Source organism: Schistocerca nitens, chromosome 1, assembly GCF_023898315.1.
Source record: "Schistocerca nitens isolate TAMUIC-IGC-003100 chromosome 1, iqSchNite1.1, whole genome shotgun sequence".
Taxonomy (NCBI): domain Eukaryota; kingdom Metazoa; phylum Arthropoda; class Insecta; order Orthoptera; family Acrididae; genus Schistocerca; species Schistocerca nitens.
The window spans coordinates 170,676,234-170,693,254 of NC_064614.1; the positions used below are offsets into that span (position 1 = coordinate 170,676,234).

Consider the following 17,021-nt stretch of genomic DNA (forward strand, 5'->3'; position numbering starts at 1 on the left):
TGATTTGTTTTCACCACGTAACGCCCGCTGTTTATGTCCTTCTTCTTTGCTGAGTGATGCATCACTTTTCGTTCTGACGCCGCAACTCTTTCTTTCCTATATCTTTACTACTTCTTATCTATATAAATGAAGAACTATTGGTTTTGCCATTTAACAACTTTTTAATAACTGTGGAAGTATTACAGGCATCGGGTCCCACCTAATGTGTCACCCGCCTATACGTTTTACATGAACCTTTCAAGACTCGATCGACCTGTTTACAAAGAGAAAGCAGAATATCTCTTCCTTTCACGTTGTCCAACAACGACCTAGGAAGCTCGATGACCTCACGGCCCAGGCTCTTCCATGACTCGCGGTAGTTTGCAGCATTCGTTTTATTCCTTGCCCACTTGCCGCTACGTCGAACTTTCATGGTGATCATTGGGCAATGTCTTCCACGTTATCTGCAACATAAATAAACTTTCTTCCCACAGTATTTCTGAAAACCCAAAACAAACTTAACATAATAATAATAACTGTTCTTACAATTGTTCATATAAGTCTTGGTCGATTTAATGAGGGGTGGGACAGGCCTAAGCCTTGTGACACCACAACTGCTTCCAGTTCATGCCCCTCGACTCTTATAACTGCCATCTGGTTTCCGTACAAATTGTAAATAGCCTTTCGCTCCGTGTATTTACCCTGCCACTTTCAGAATTTGAAAGAGAGTATTCAACATTGTCAAAAGCTTTCTCTGAGTGTAGAAATGCTAGAAACGTAGGTTTACCTTACCTTAATCTATCGTCTAAGATAAGTCACGTGTTCCAACATTTCTACGGGATCCAAACTGATCTTCCCCGAGATCGGTTTCTACCAGTTTTTCCACTCATCTGTAAAGAATTGGCATTATTATTTTGCAGCCATGACTTATTAAACTGATAGTTTGGTAATTTTCACATCTGTCACTTCTACACAATCAGCACATTATTTCTAAATGATGATTTATCTCAGAAAATTATGATAGGCACTTAAGTGTGAGTTGCAGAGTGGACATGTAGATGTAGACATTAATGAGTGGGAATGTGCAAAATATTTTAAGACCTTTTTTTTTTTTTGCAAAACCCACACCAACAGGGGTGGCACAGGCGTCAGACATTATCCAGTCCTTCCCCAAACCAAGCGATTGCTCTTTCTCTAATGACCTCATTGTTGACAGCAGGTTAAACCCTTAATCATCATTCAATCTCTCTCTCTCTCTCTCTCTCTCTCTCTCTCTCTCTCTCTCTCTCTCTCTCTCTCACCCCCCCCCCTCCGCCCCCCCCCTTCCTCCCTCATGCACGCTCGCACGCACATGCTCACAGTCTTATATTCAACAGAAACTGGCATTGTTGTTTTCTATTGTTTCTCCTTCCTTCATAGTAAGAGATTTCTTTCATAATTACTGAACATTTCATGTATATTACTATTTTTAACATAATTGTTTATTAATTGGAAAGCATTATTTCCAAACAATGCCGAATTGAACTTCTTCATTTGTGCTGTATTATATAAGGTTGATAATATGGTCATGCTCATAGCACTAAGTACTTTCATATCTGTAAAGCACATGTGCACTGTCGATTGAAACATGTTGGTTTATTTATAATTTAGTTATTTCTGTTTACCAGAGAAACACCTTCAATATGCGCCAGGTGATACTTTCAAACTTGTCAAACAGCCAGATGGGGTCACGTTTAACATTTCGACCACATACACATCTACCAATGAATAGAATACGCGGGCGATGCATCACAAGTGCTGCCAAATCACTGGATATACTCCGACTGAATATTCAGGCAGCTGTCAACAAAGAGCTTGATCTTGTAATAAAGAAGTACCTGGAGGTGAGCAGTTAAGTAATTACAATCTCTTTCTCCCCCTTTTCTGTCCTCCCGTACTGTCCCACTCCACCTCCTCCACTTCTCCCTAACTTCCTCTTCTCCCTATTTGTCCTCCTCTCTTATACCTGTCCTTCCCTCTCTCCCTTTGTGTCTCCCCTACGTCTTGCTCTTTTCCATCAGCTGTCTCTCCCCACTCTGTTTGAAAATTACTGGATCTTTTAACATTAATTAGTATTGCTGTTCACTGTTACCAATACTTTGATATTACAGTGCTGAAGTAAACTTTGACAGTATTGTTAATGAGAATTCTTGTTCCTTAGAATAACTGGAATAAAATGAAACTGTTAAAGCATCAAATCTTATTTCCTAGTGTGTACACAATGAAAAGTAGACAGCAGTATAATTTGGGCTCTGGGGGGAGGTTGTTGCTAATACTTTTTTTTAAAGTGATTTGCTCACCTTTTGTAACTGATGTAATTTCTTTTCTTGTCCATTTGGTTTTGATGTTTAACACTATTTTCATTTTATCTTTGCAAGACGTTGTGCATATCATTAATGTCCTTGTTAATATTCACAGAAGTTCTTCCAGCCTGCTGTGGACAATATTCGCAACAACCTGGGTGCAGGCTCTGTAACAGAAGATCACATCCGTGAAGTATGCCGTCAGATTTTGGAAGATGCGAAGCAAATGTATTGTAGTGGTCCACAATCTAGGGGTAGTTCGCCATCGAATGAACTTAGTGATTCAGAAACGGGCAGCATCAGCGATCATAGGTTTGGTAGGCCTGCAACAAGGGTAAGTGTGTGTGGACCAAAGTGCACTTACAGTGTCAGCAGTTCTTACATGGGATGCTGATGTTACCAATTTCTTGAGGTTTTTCATAGCCAGTTGACTGATAATACATAATAGGCAATGAAAATCACTAATTTAATGTTTTCTTTTGGTGGATGACAGGAATTGCTTAGCCTACATTTGTTTTCGGTAAAGAGGGTATAAGAATAATTTAGTTGTTCTGGTTACTGTGAATTTTAAGATTGGTTCCTGTATTTGATTTTTACTGTGTTTAGTTTTTTGTACATTTCTTGGAAAAAAACAGGAATTTTTGTGATGTTGTTTCATGTTCTCCAATGCAGTTGCTTTAATTTGCAGGGTGAAGTTGTAGAATGCTGTTTACAACAAAGTTTTAATGCTAGAGAAAGTTTCTGTAATAAGTATTCTCTGCCTATGGAGTTAGTTCTGAGAAAAGTCCAAAGTGATGGTGTTTCATGTTGTTGCAGAAAATGGTTCTATGGTTGCCACTACAGCTTACAACAGATGAATTGGGTTGTCATAAGCAGGCTGAATATGTTTTAAAAATAATGTAGCTGTGACTGAAAAAGTGTGGTAGCTCCTTCATTTCTGAAGAGTTAAATTTGTTGAAGCACATTCTTCAACTGGCACAGTTTTTGTTGTGAAGTGTGTTATGTCTTGTATAACTAATGGTGACTTATTTGGGGGATGAGGGGTAAATGTGGTATCAGCAGAAGAGTGTTTGGCGGGGATGAAAGAGAAAGCAATATTTCTTAGAAGTTGTTCCGCAAAGAATCAAATATGTGCTTTTAAATATACTTAAGAAATATGTGGTATGAGGAACAATTGTGATATCTGATTATTTCCTGTCATATGATTGCTTATCAGATGAAGACTACATCTATTTGTCTGTGAACAACAAAATGCACTTCGAAGATCCAATTACAGGCGCACACACAAATAATATAGAGGGGACATGCTCCATCTTTTCAAACAATGAAGTTCTTTTATTAAAAGAACTTTTATGATTCTTATTTTTTGAGTACATGAGCAGGAAGAGGTAATTCAATGGGAACAGCTTACTTATTAAATTTTTGGAAGCAGTAATTCGAATTTATAATCCAAAATAATTTTGTTGTTTTTAAGTACAACTTCAATTACAGTAGTACCTTTTCATGTCAATTTGTTGATATTAACGATAATGTATGTCACCTTTTCTGATTTAGTGATTACTTTGGGACTTAATAGCGCAGCTTAGTCATGATTATCACTAGTGTGGCATTAGGTTGGAAAGTGACAGTTCATAGATGTATGGACATACTGACCTATATTGTAACCTGAAGCCTAGATTATGTTGGTATGTTACAGTTTGGTTGTAAGTTGGTCAACCTAGTGAATGTGAATTGAAGAAAACTAGACGTGCCAACAGACTGACTTGTAGTGTAGCTCAAGGCCTAGGTTAGGATGAAATTTGACAACTTGGCTTTGAGTTCCAGAAGGTATTTTTTCACTCTGCAGTAGACCCCCTGCAGGTCCGGCGGTTAGAATAGGCCCGAGGTATTCCTGCCTGTCGTACGAGGTGACTAAAGGGAGTTTCACATGTTTAGGCCTTTATGTGATGGTCCCCTGTAGGGTTTGACCTCCATTCTTCAAAATTTTCCCAAAGAGCGAGCCAATTTGGGAAGGGCGCCTTACATGGTGCATAGTGTCCATCGTGCAATGAGATCTTTAGCCCACTTACTCATCGTCGCATTGCAGTCCTGCCCATTCTCCGTCTCTTGGGCAAGGACACTTTCCTGGGTGCATTTTCCACCAAGCACTATGCAGTGTCAATTTCTGTGTCGAAGATGACCATGGACTTCTCTGCATCTGATATCCAGCACGGTAGCCAGTCCGTTGTGGTGGGGCCACCATGTACCCTGTGGGTTGTAGCCCCCTAACCACACTGGGATCGCTCAGCTGATGCCTGTGCTGTTAACTCCCCACATATGCCAAGGGGTAGATGCCCGTCCCCCTGGGGCATCGGGACACCTTGCAAAGGCCATCATGCCAGGTGGCCTTTGCTGCGGCTGGGTGGTACCTGTGGGGAGGACCCCTGGTCAGAGTGGGTGGCATCAGGGCAGATGACACGCAATGAAGCTTAGTCTATCATCTCTTGCTAGTGTTGAAACACCAGCAGCCTCTAAGCGACCATGAACTCAATTCAATGCACAGAAGTATGACCCCAAATTGTTCCCCTCCCTGGCCACACCATGGGAGGAATGTCGGGCTGAGGGTGGCAGCGGATCTTATTTGCCCCGTTACCTTGTATGTTCGAGAGCTGATGGGGTATCTTTCATGATGAAAAAGCCTCAATTTTTTGTTGAGCATTTAGAGGCCAAGTTCAGGAAGGTGGAGGGCTTGTCCAAAATGAGATCTGGGTCAGTATTTATCAAAACAGCATCCTCTGCCCAGTCTCAGGAGTTACTCGCTTGTGACAAGCTGGGGGATGTTCCTGTAACCATCACGCCCCATAAGAGCTTAAATATGGTCCAGGGTATCATATTTCACAGAGACCTTCTTTTGCAGTCCGACGATGAACTGTGTGCCAATTTAGAGCAGCGAGGTGTACATTTTGTCCGGCGTGTCCACCGGGGTCCGATGGATAATCAGGTAAGCTGGAGAAGCATAAGTCTTCTTCGGCCTCTCTCGCTAGGAAGGGGTCCCATGAGTCACTCCCTTCCCAGGTTTCTGCTAGTGGGAAAGATGACACCCACCAGTGGCTGAAGAGCTCAAAAGCAGCTGGTCATAGGGCTTCACGCACATCCTCAGTCCAGGAGATTGAGCCAGTGAAGTCCTCCCAGCCAGGGAAACCCAAGAAGCAATGAAAGAAATCCAAAAAGAAGACCCCTAAGACCAAGGAAATTGCAATGGCACTCACACCACTGCTACCTACAAGCTCTGTGTCTGAGAATGAAGTAGAGATTCTGGCATCCGCTGAGGACTTGGCTCTCACCAGACCCTCAGACACAATGGATACAGACTGCTCAGGCAAAACGTCGGCGGCAGCACTGATTGATCGCTTCTGTCTGAACTGGAATCCTTCCCTTCGCCACCTCTTTGAGGTCTATTCATGTTCACCTCCGTGGTGTAGCTGTAGGCCAAAGCTTAGCCTGGGCCTTTCGCGTGGCCCTAAGGACTCTGTTAACCCTGCGGCTCTCCGCTGTCACTTCCTCTCGATTCTTGAAGTGTTCCAGGGCTCTGAAGTGGTTTACACCAATGGCTCGATGGTTGATGGTAATGGATGGTAATCTTGGCTTCACCTTTGTCCACAGAATTCCTTGCCCGATGCCTGCAGTGTATTCACTGCAGAGATGTTGGCCATATCTCGTGCACTTCAGCATATCCGTTCATGCCCCGAGGAATCATTTCTTCTGTGTACTGACTCCTTGAGCAGCCTACAAGCTATCAACCAGTGTTATCCTCGCCATCCTTTGGTGGCATCCATCCAGGAGCCCATTTATGCCCTGGACCGGTCCCGTCGTTCGGTGGTGTTTGTGTGGACCCCAGGACACGTCAACATCCCAGGCAGTGAAGTTGCCGACAGGCTGGCGAAATAGGCTATGCGGAAATCGCTTCTGGAAATGGGCATCTCTGAACCTGACCTGCATTCTGACTTACGCCACAGGGTTTTTCAGCTTTGGGAGACAGAGTGGCTTAACAGTATGGACAACAAACTGCTTGTCGTTAAGGAGACTAGGAATGTGTGGATGTCTTCCATGCAGGCCTCTCGCAGGGAATCAGTTGTCTTCTGCTGGCTCTGTATTAGCCACGCTTGGGCGACCCACGATTACATCTTGCCCCGTGAAGACCCTCCTCAGTGTCGGGTGTGGCGCCCGATTGACAGTGGCCCATATTCTGGTGCACTGTCCCACTTTGACTGTCCAGCAACGAAATCTTGGTGTTACCGGACTCGTTGCCGCTCATTTCATTTAACAACGTCTCATTGGCTGATTTAGTTTTATTCGTGAGGGTGGGTTTTATCATTTGGTCTAAGTTTTAATGCATATCCTTTGTCCCTCTGTGCCCTCCACCCTAGTGCTTTTAGGACGGAGGTTTTAATTTGTTGCAGAGTGACTGGCTTTTCCTTTCTATTCTCATGGTCGGCCAACCACTGTAATCTGCTTTCTTGTTTTACCTTCTTCTGTTTCTAGCATCTCTCTGTTGTTTTCTTGTTTTCTTTTGTTCCTTCTAGTGTTCTTCGCCTTTCCTTTGTTCTTGTGGATTTTCCTTTCTTTCCATTTTTTGTTACATGTCTCGTCTGTTATATTCTCACACTTGTAGCATTGTTTTATTAGGAACAAGGGACCGATGACCTCATAGTTTGGTCCCTTGCCCCCTCTTTTAAACCAACCAACCAACTGATATGAAACTTCCTGGCAGATCAAAATTGCGTGCCACCCCGGGACTCAAACGCAGGATTTTTGCCTTTTGCGGACAAGTGCTCTGGTTTCAAGTTGGTGAAACCAACAAATGTGAGTGTAAGAAAACTAGATTTGCTGACTGACTGACCGACCTGTAGAGTAGCTTGAGCTCTAGGTTAAGTTGAAATGTGCCACTTGGTTTAAAGTTGGTGAATCCAAAGAATATGAATGGAAAAAATAGGATATGGTGGAATGTGACAGTTTGTTGGAGAGTTAGCAAAGCCAGTGAATCTCAACATGAAAATATGATTGCTGCAATAGTTTGATGAGTAGCATAACCTGAGAGACACATACTCCATTGCAATAACCTACTTGTATCTTTTATTACCAGTTTTGCCAAAAAGCCTGACTATTTGATTAAGTTCTGTCTTGTGAAACAAAATACGAACATAACTTTATTTATGACGAGCATTCTGACTGGCTACTGACAACTGATTCCTGACTTGTCATATTCAGTTTCTTGGTTGCCTCAAATACACACATCAAAAAAGTTTTGCATCACGCCGGTTCCCAGAACTCCTGAAGATAGATGTTGACTGTGGATATTGTATCACTGTTCAGAGTTGTCACTAAACCCACCCAAAGATGTAAACAACCATGCATGAGCAGCGCCTATTAGATGGAGGGGGTCCGACAGCCGATCAGTTCCAGTCTTTCCACAAGGAAGGAGGTACATGGCTCATGTTGTCTGTAGTTAAACCATGCGTAGATGGTCAATACCGCAGTTCAATCGCGTCTGCATTGTTACTTTGTGCCACGAAGGGCTCTCAACAAGGGAAGTGTCCAGGCGTCTTGGAGTGAACCGAAGCGATGTTGTTCGGACATGGAGGAGATACATGTCGATGACATGCCTCCCTCAGGCTGCCCGAGGGTTACTACTCCAGTGGATTAATGCTACCTACGGGTTATAGCTCGGAGGAACCCTGGCAGCAACACCACCATGTTGAATAATCTTTTTCATGGAGCCACAAGAAGTCGTATTACGACTCAAACTGTGTGCAATAGGCTGCATGATGTGCAACTTCACTCCCAAAGTCCATGGCGAGGTTCATCTTTGCAACCACGTCACCATGCAGCATGGTACAGATGGGCCCAACAACATGCCGAATGGACCATTCAGGATGGGCATCACGTTCTCTTCACCGATGAGTGTTGCATATTCCTTCAACCAGACAGACACACTGTCCAGCAAGTGCAGCAAGGTGGAGGTTCCCTGATGTTTTGGGGTGGCATTATGTGGGGCCAACATACACCACTGGTGGTCATGGAAGGCGCTGTAATGGCTGTACGATATGTGAATACCATCCTCAGTCCAATAGTGCAACTATATCGGCAGCATATTGGCGAGGCATTCGTCTTCATGAACAAAAATTTGCGCACCCATTGTGCACATCTTGTGAATAACTTCATTCAGGATAACAACATCGCTCAACTAGAGTGGCCAGCATGTTCTCCAGATATGAACCCTGTCGAACATGCCTGGTATAGAATGAAAAGGGCTGTTTATGGACGATGTGACCCACCAACCACTCTGAGGAATCTACGCCAAATCACTGTTGAGGAGTGGGACAATCTGCACCGACAGTGCCTTGATGAACTTGTGGATAGTATGCCATGATGAATACAGGCATGCATCGATACAAGAGGATGTGCTACTGGGTGTTAGAGGTACCGGTGTGTACAGCAATCTGGACCACCACCTCTGAAGATCTCGCTGTATGTGGTACAACATGCAATGTGTGGTTTTCATCAGCGATAAAAAAAGGGTGGAAATGATGTTTATGTTGATCTCTATTCCCATTTTCTGTACAGGTTCCGGAACTCTCGGAACCAAGGTAATGCAAAACATTTTTTTGATGTGTGTATTTGATTGTTACTTGTGCGTATGTGATGGATTCCCAGGCCGTGGCTAGGGTGGATCTAATAGCAATAGTAAAAAGAACTCTAGATTCAGCTTGATCATAAATGGATCACTGTGTTTTTTGTTTTAGTATATTATTTCCAAAATGGTAGTTCAGTTGCAACCAGTCAACTCGGTGTCAATTGTTGCGAGTGAAACAAATTATCAACCAACTTCATTTACCAAGTGAATGAAATCAGAAATGAGAATCTCTGGCTCTAGGTCTGAATAATGATTTATTGTGTTCACTTGTCGTCATTTATTGAACAAACTATTACCAACAGCAGCACACAACGGAAAAGCTACCGACATTGCAAGTGCACTTTTACTGCACATGTACCTGTTACATGCTGTGTTACCTTTATGTCTTCAGATTCAAACTTTTTGTGCCATCCATTTTAGTTTATGTAGTTACCTTTTGTGGTTTAACAGAAAAAGATTTTGGTGAATCACAAAAAAAGACTGTATGCAATTGGTTTAAGGATGCCTTATGGTAGTTGACTTGCAACAGTGCAACATCTGACGTACAATGTGCAGCCTGACATGATGATAGAATGAGTGATATGTCTTCTGATGTTGAACTTGCTAAATCTGAAACAATCTTTTGTCATTATTTTGGTTCCTAAGAGTTTGACGTTGATGAAGATGGTAGTAACAGCAGACAGTGCTTTAGTGGCATTAGTAGTAGTAGTAGTAGTAGTAGTAGTAGTGCGGCCACCGTGGCCAAGTGGCTCTAGGTGCTTCAGTCCAGAACCACGCTGCTGCTACAGTCGCAGGTACCTTGGGCATGGATGTGTGTGATGTCCCTAGGTTACTTAGATTTAAGTAGTTCTAAGTCTAGGGGACTCATGACCTCAGATGTTAAGTCCCATAGTGCTTAGAGCCATTTGAACCATTGGAGTTGTAGTAGCATTTTTTTTTTTTTTTTGGGGGGGGGGGGGGGGTCGAATATGAGAGGGCTGTATAAATTCAATATCCTTAATGTCAGAGTAACAATGTTGCTTAGTCATAAGAAGGCTTGTTGTGATCGCCATCTTTTGAGATGTTTGAAATCTTAAATTTGTCATTGTTTTTGTTTTGCAGAGTCCACTGTTGAGAAGAAGAAAAGAATCTGATACAGATTCAGAGACGAGTCAGTCTGCCCGTAGAAAGAGGAGTAAGACTAGGCTTCCAAGTGGGCTCTGTGACCGGTCTATACCTATAAAAATACCAAAAAGTGATTCTAGTCGTTCTGAGGGCTCAAAACTAGACCCATCTCGAATACTTAAAGAAACACTGTTTGTGATGGGTGCTAGGTAAGTCATTCTTAAATTTCTAATCCACTTACTTCAGAGACATCAATACGTAGTTGTGATGCGTGCTAAAGATGGAAAAATAAATAAAAAAAAGTGCAAGTAATATACTGCAGAGGGTTCTGGTAAACGTTGATGTCTTTTTCATAATGTGTGTGGCCTGTTTCTCAGATAGAGGGGTCCATACTGGCAGTTTTATACATTCATATTTGTTGCTCCTTATTCTTTTCAGTAACCAGAGTGGGAAAGCAACAACAATTGCTAATGTCTGAAAAATTTTATTGTATCACAGTCTCAGTCGCACCTAATGCTGTTAGACTGATTTTGATACCTTTATGCCGTCGTCTTACTGCCTACCAGTGCGATGTCAACTCCTAAGATGTATATATGTAGACTGAAGCCATGAATGAAAATTTGTACCAAGGCCAGGATTTGAACCCGTGTCTCCTGCTTATTAGGCAAATACAGTAATCCCTATGCCACCCTGGCACAATGGCTTTTCACAACTGCACAGACTATTCCAGCACACCTCCCTCCTTAATCCAAAATCCCATTCATGCCTCAGGCCACTTGATCTTCCCCCTAAGCTCGAACAGCGTTGCAGAGGCACTCCAGTTGTATGCGAATAGCGGCTCAGTATCGAACAAAAAGGGGTATTCTGCTTGAAACTCGGGCACAGATGCTTTTAATCAGATGGAACTATATGGTTTCAGACAACTTGCATTGAGGAGAGAGACTTGCTAGAGCAGTCCGTGCAGTTGTGCAAAGCCTCTGTGCTAGCGTGGCTTAGTGGTTAGTGCATTTGCCTAGTCAGCAGGAGATGCAGGTTCAAATCCCAGCCTTGTTGCAGTTTTAATTTGCCTCTTCAGTCTGCATATATAAATCACAGATTTTTGAGATGTGAAAAGGTCTCTGGAACTGTATAGTTTCATTTCATTAAAAACACCTATGCCTGAGTTTCAGGCAGATTCCCTGTTTTGTTCGATACTGAGGTGCTATTCCGATACAGCTGCAGAACCTCAGCAATGCTGTTCGAGTTGAGTAGGAATGCCAAGTGCGCTGAGATGTGAATGGGAATTTGGATTGTGGAGGGTAGTCCGTGCAGTTGTGAAAAGCCACTGTGCCAGGGTAGCGTAGTGGTTAGTGCATTTGCCTAATGAGCAGGAGACACGGGTTCAAATCCTGGCCTTGATACAAATTTTCATTCATTGCTTCAGTCTGCGTAGATAAATCATAGATGTTAAAGTGTCAGGATTGGCCAGGAAGGGAAAGCAGTGGGCACGTGTTGAGGCGAGGAAGTTAAACATTTTATAAGGGCATGGTGATTTAATGCAGTAAAAAAAAGCAGGCCTAGAAAGCTGCCAAAACTGAATGGGCTGCTGCCCAAGAGAGCAGGAGAGGAGAGTGTCTAGTCTGGTCAGAAGCTGCCAGCAGAAGAGGGCGGACGGCGTGTCTGCTCCCGGCAGCTGGCCGCTGTTCCACCCCCACGTGACTGCCTCCAACCCTCCCTATTGGACAGCCAAGTTGTAGACGCACAGTTTGGTAGCGTTACCTCGTCAGCAACATGGGAGTTTAGCTGCTGATGGTTCAACACGTGAGTTTCAAAGTGGTTCTGTCCGGTTTTGCACAACGTGACTGATACGCTGCAACTAGCTGCCAGGCAGAAGGCACTGACTAACGTCAAGTGAAAAATAAAATCAAATTTTTATACTATTAAATCCATTCGGTAACGGCCCTCACTGTACACCGTTCCCCCTCCGCAGGAGTGAAGCATGGGGGGGGGGGGGTAATTGATAGTTACTGTGAGGACTCTTATGAAGAATGGCCTTACATAATTTTGACAATACATTTTTAATTTTTTAAAATTTGCATTGAAAGAATGATAATAATTTGGTAATGAGATCGTGCATGACAAAATTTGGATGATGGCAGACGGTGTGGCGGTGGTGTGAGGCGCTGCAAATGGCGGCGTAAGGTGCGGCGATCAGCTGTTGGCACCGATAGCGGCGAAGGTTGCTGGCCACAGCAGGCAGCGGTGCGCTATGGCGTACTGCAAGTTCTGCCAGAGCGTATAAGTGGGGGTTTCCCGAAGGGGCGATGTGCAGATCACAAGGGGGAATGGGGTTAATATTTTTGCATCACTTCAAACGCACACGGTGATTCACTTTGTTGCTTACATCTAAAGGAGAGCCACGCCTTTTCTTTTTGGAGGTATTTTATTTATTTACTATTTCTTTTCTGTCCACATGGCACTCAGACCATGGCTATTTTCTACTGGGCTACTACAGCATGGGGCAACAAGAAACATTCCTGCTCCCATTACAAAACTTAAGCGTGATATTCCCCAGGAGGTTGCTGTTCAGCAGGAAGGGGTGACCAAAGTCACTCAAAAAGTCCTTTTCTAAAGGCACCCATAGTGATAAACCAAATAGGATAATTACTAAAGGGGTGCATACAGAACTGCGAATAACTATACGACTGAGATACTGGTGGTGGTGGTGCCAATCCATGATATGTGCGGTGGCATGGTCTAGCGCAATCTGCCCTGACTCTTTGTTTACCAGGTCGGTTAAAGATTGGACCAGCTGGGAATGTGAGTGATTGAGATGGCCAGTTGTCAGGCGATGATAGTTCCATTGGTTGCTCTGGTAAATGCTACAGGAGAGGGGGGAGTTGCAAGTTATGGGCATAAGACAAGTGTGCCTCACTGGAGTAGTGATATTGCAGTGAGAGTTATTAAATAATAAACTGCTACCATTGAGTAGCACACGGTAGGGCTGGGTTGCTCAAAGGTACTTGTGACACATGATAGCGACTGTTACTGAGTGGGGTACAATGTATAAAATGCTAATAGTGGGTGTCGTGGTGACGGGTGATAGTACAGAGTGCAGGTGGTCATGATTGAGTACCTATAAGCACAAATTAATCTTGTTAGCTCCAGCTGGTAGTTATGTTACGAAAGGGAAGTATTACAGTGGATGAAGACTAGTAAATAATTACCTGAGGTTGTAGTGGCAGGTGAAAATTCGATGGTTAACAGACTCGTGGGCAGTATGTCACTGGGCAATCTAAACTGACGATTCCAAAGAACTGCAGGGATATAAGTTAGTAGCAACGGGGTAGTGGGGGAAGGACAGGGGTATGGTCGTGCTGAAAAAAGGCTTACTCGTCATCCTTACCAGCATGAGTGGAAAAATGTGGGGAAGCATTAATCCATGCCTGCAATCGATGCATAGCAGAATTCGCAGTATTTAGTGGTTTTGGAAGTGATTTGCTGAATCGGAAGCTTTAGTAATGGATGTTGTGGCTTAGGAGGAAAAGGGATTTGACCAATGAGAAAATTATGTTGCAGTTAACACAGGGTTTTTTCTGGATATATTCGTGGACAGCTGTCCGTGATCGCAGTGCCGGGGTAGCTCGACATATTGGCCATGTATGCCGAGCGGCCCACTCACGGCGAACTGGAAGGGCACTCACGTTAAAGAATAAGGAATTGGGTATAATTGGGAACAAGTTCAGGTAACAGGTTTCAGAATAAGATTGATTCAGCAGTGATACATCCACTAGTTACAGGGTTTTTTCCTTCCCCCTCCCTCTAGGGGAAGCAGTATGTCTGAGTAGCATTGGCTACTGACCAGGGTGCAAACAAAGGCGAGCCTCATTGTGATGTGTCAGTGATGCATAGATGAAAGAGATAGGTAAGTGATCAATTTATGAAAGCGAAAACTGAAAGAATGACCCGATCAACTGGGCACTCTGCTGGCAGTAACCACACCGTGTAAGGCACACAGCCCAAGAGGAGGGAGTTACAAAGTAATGGTTGAGGCTGGAACAAATAGATGAGCGACTCAGAGCAAGGGTAGTAACCCAGTACAATGCATGGGCGAGGGAGAAAGTGTGCTCTGTCTCCATAAGGGCGATTTCGTCTTGTGGGGTTTAATTACTACAAAATTCACAAAATCAGTAAAGTAATAGGGTGAGCTACGAAAGGAAAGGGGGCGCATACCACTACGACATTGTACAATAAAAACTTTTATTCATTAAGGTGGAAGTCTCTTGCTAACTATATTTCCAACAAGAAAACGCATTATTGTGCTTGGGTGATGATGTCACATCATGGGTGCTAATCAACAATCTAGTGCTCATTTCAGTGGGTGCCTCAATCTTATTACGTCATGGGTGTATTTGTTTGAGTAAACAGACGGGTGTCTCTCACTTCCTAAACACACAGTGGAGCACTGTATCCAAACGGTAGCAGCACCGATTTCCATGCTCACTCGTAACATCTTCACTTCATCACTAAATTACTTCGTAGAAAGTAGGGTGAACAATAACGAAACTTGTGTTCATGTGGGTGAACTCTTAAATGTGCAAAATGCACATGGGGTGCAAACTACAGTTCTTCACTTACTTGGCTGAAACTTATTTTGTTTTAATCCTATCGCAAAATCTATTTTGCTTACTGCTCTACAGCGAGAGGGTAGTGCACTTCTTCTAAACTTCAGGGGCGCATTCGACTTTTCTCTATTTAGTATCTTAGGTAACTTGGATGCTTCACTTCCTTCTAAACATACCAGTCTGGCTCCGGGCATGAACATGGTACATAATAGGATTCGGGAATCGCTAACACACAAAATCATGTATCACGACTGAGGGGGGGATCTTATGTAATGGGAGTGTTGCTATAGTGCAACATATCTAGAATCCAGGGCTGTGGTGAGCCTGTACATACTGGGGTCATAAATATAAAATACAAGTTCATACTGTACAAAACAAATGGCGTAAATTATAAAAATACATGCATGATATAACATATAGGGTATAGCAAAGGCTTTGCTGCGCAGCAAAATTATTGTGAAATGCTTAAACGTAAGACAAAATCATAAGGGCGAAAAATACAAGTTATTGGGTAACAATTATTAAACAGCTAGCAACTGGCAATGCGTAGTGGGTCGGAGGTCGCTCAACGCCTTTAATCATACAAAATGCGCAGAATACTGAGCCTTTTTGGTATGTCTCTGGGTGGGGAAGAAGAGGTTAGGCACCGTTTACTGGCGGGATGTACTTGTTTTAGCGTTCTGGTGGTGTATCATGTTGTACTGACGGGACAGACTTAGCTGTAATTATTTTTTCCTGTCAACTGTGGCTGGGACTCAAAGCCTGGTTCTCTTCAATTGTGTGCTCTCTCCTAATACCTGTAAGCTGTCAAGAGTATGAAGGGGACAATTCGATAGTCGATTTTCATAAATCTTACATTCAGGGTGCGGGGTATAGTGAATAGGTACGTAATATTTATTTGTGGTATTAATACTTAAATTTGTCTGTTTGGGGGTTCTCTTATTGGTGGAGATGCACATATGGTAAGAGTTTTTAGGGTGCCACCAAAACTGGGTGGTAAAACAATTTATGAAACTCGGTACATGGTTAGCAGGTAGTGTTATGAAACTGGCGAGAGAGACTGGCAGATGTGCTACAACAGAGGCAGGTGTTAGGTGAGTGCTGATATAGCGGGGCAGCGGCGCGACGCATGCAGCGCCCCACACGTGTCCTGAGTTAGCGACTCCTTGGGGCGTTTGAATTAACCATTTATAAAATGTAGTTCACGTTAGTTAATAATATTAGAATGGTATTAGTGACTGTTGTGAATAGTACTCTAACTTCTTTCTTGAACAAATCAATTTTTATATGGGTTTATTAGGTAAAATTACTATAGCTCATTTATAAAGATTTTTGTTTTCACAGTGGCAAAAGTGAATAGGCTGTGATGGGCACATAATGGTGAAACCATTTAAGAATTTGGAAAGGGAGCAGGTAGTCGGTACTTAAGATGCGTCAGACTAGACGGAAGGTGGTATGGTGGTACTATACCTCAGAGGAGGCTTGGAAATGCAGAGCGCCACCAAACTAAATGGTGGTGCACGGGAAGACACCCCATAACGACGTGCTTCGTTATTGCGATGCTTTTCCGCTTCACGTTCCATCAGCTGGAGATCGCTTGCTTCCAAACTCTCCTCGGAATTATAGTCTGGTCAGTGGGCATGTTAAGGGTTTAGGTGTGCAAGCAAATTTACGGGTGGATTTCCAAGTTGTTGAAGTTACCCGGATGTGAGACGGAAGGATTGAAAAAATCACATTTGAAATAGGTATTACTTAAGAGGATGGTTCCTTTCTGTATTAAATTGCTATACATTGGTTGATAGTGAAGATAGTACATTCTAATAGGTGTAAGGTCTCTTAACAGCGGCAGTCAGGCGCACGGATGGTGCCCGGAGAGAGGGGAGGGGGGTGGAAGAATCAGGTGGCGACAGCCAGTGCGCCTAGTGGGACGGCGCAGGTTGGGGAGGGGCGGGGATGTAGCTACAATGTCAGGTGTTTAAAGTGACTCCGCCCTTCACATTATGGCTGCTGCACATGTGACTCCTTGTTGACGGGTCCACCTGGTTCTGACCAGTGGAGCACGTGTTTACAACTTCGCAGTACCGCCGAGTGGCTAATTTACCTTCTGAGTTAACCTGAAAAAAGAACAGGCATCCGTGAGGGATGGTGGGGGAAATTTAGAGTGTCACTGTTGTGTGTAAGCCACGCGGCCGCGGTTCAGGAATAATCTTTGAGTTATCTAACATTTCTTTTGGTGTCAAAGCAACAGGTTATGTATCTTCGTTAGGAACAAATTTCTCATTAGTACTGTGTGTTATTAATTATCACTCTGGGTGTTCA

At 43.4% G+C, this 17,021-nt stretch overlaps 1 protein-coding gene across 1 annotated transcript in view; it reads left to right on the plus strand.

Moving 5' to 3' along the window:
- LOC126234858 (deoxynucleotidyltransferase terminal-interacting protein 1) overlaps nt 1-17,021 on the plus strand; it is a 107,244-nt gene that overhangs the window by 33,299 nt on the left and 56,924 nt on the right. The window contains exons 2-4 of the mRNA XM_049943632.1: nt 1,647-1,862; nt 2,437-2,655; nt 10,096-10,307. Of these exons, the coding sequence (XP_049799589.1) occupies nt 1,647-1,862; nt 2,437-2,655; nt 10,096-10,307 (647 nt within the window). The remainder of the gene's footprint in view (nt 1-1,646; nt 1,863-2,436; nt 2,656-10,095; nt 10,308-17,021) is intronic.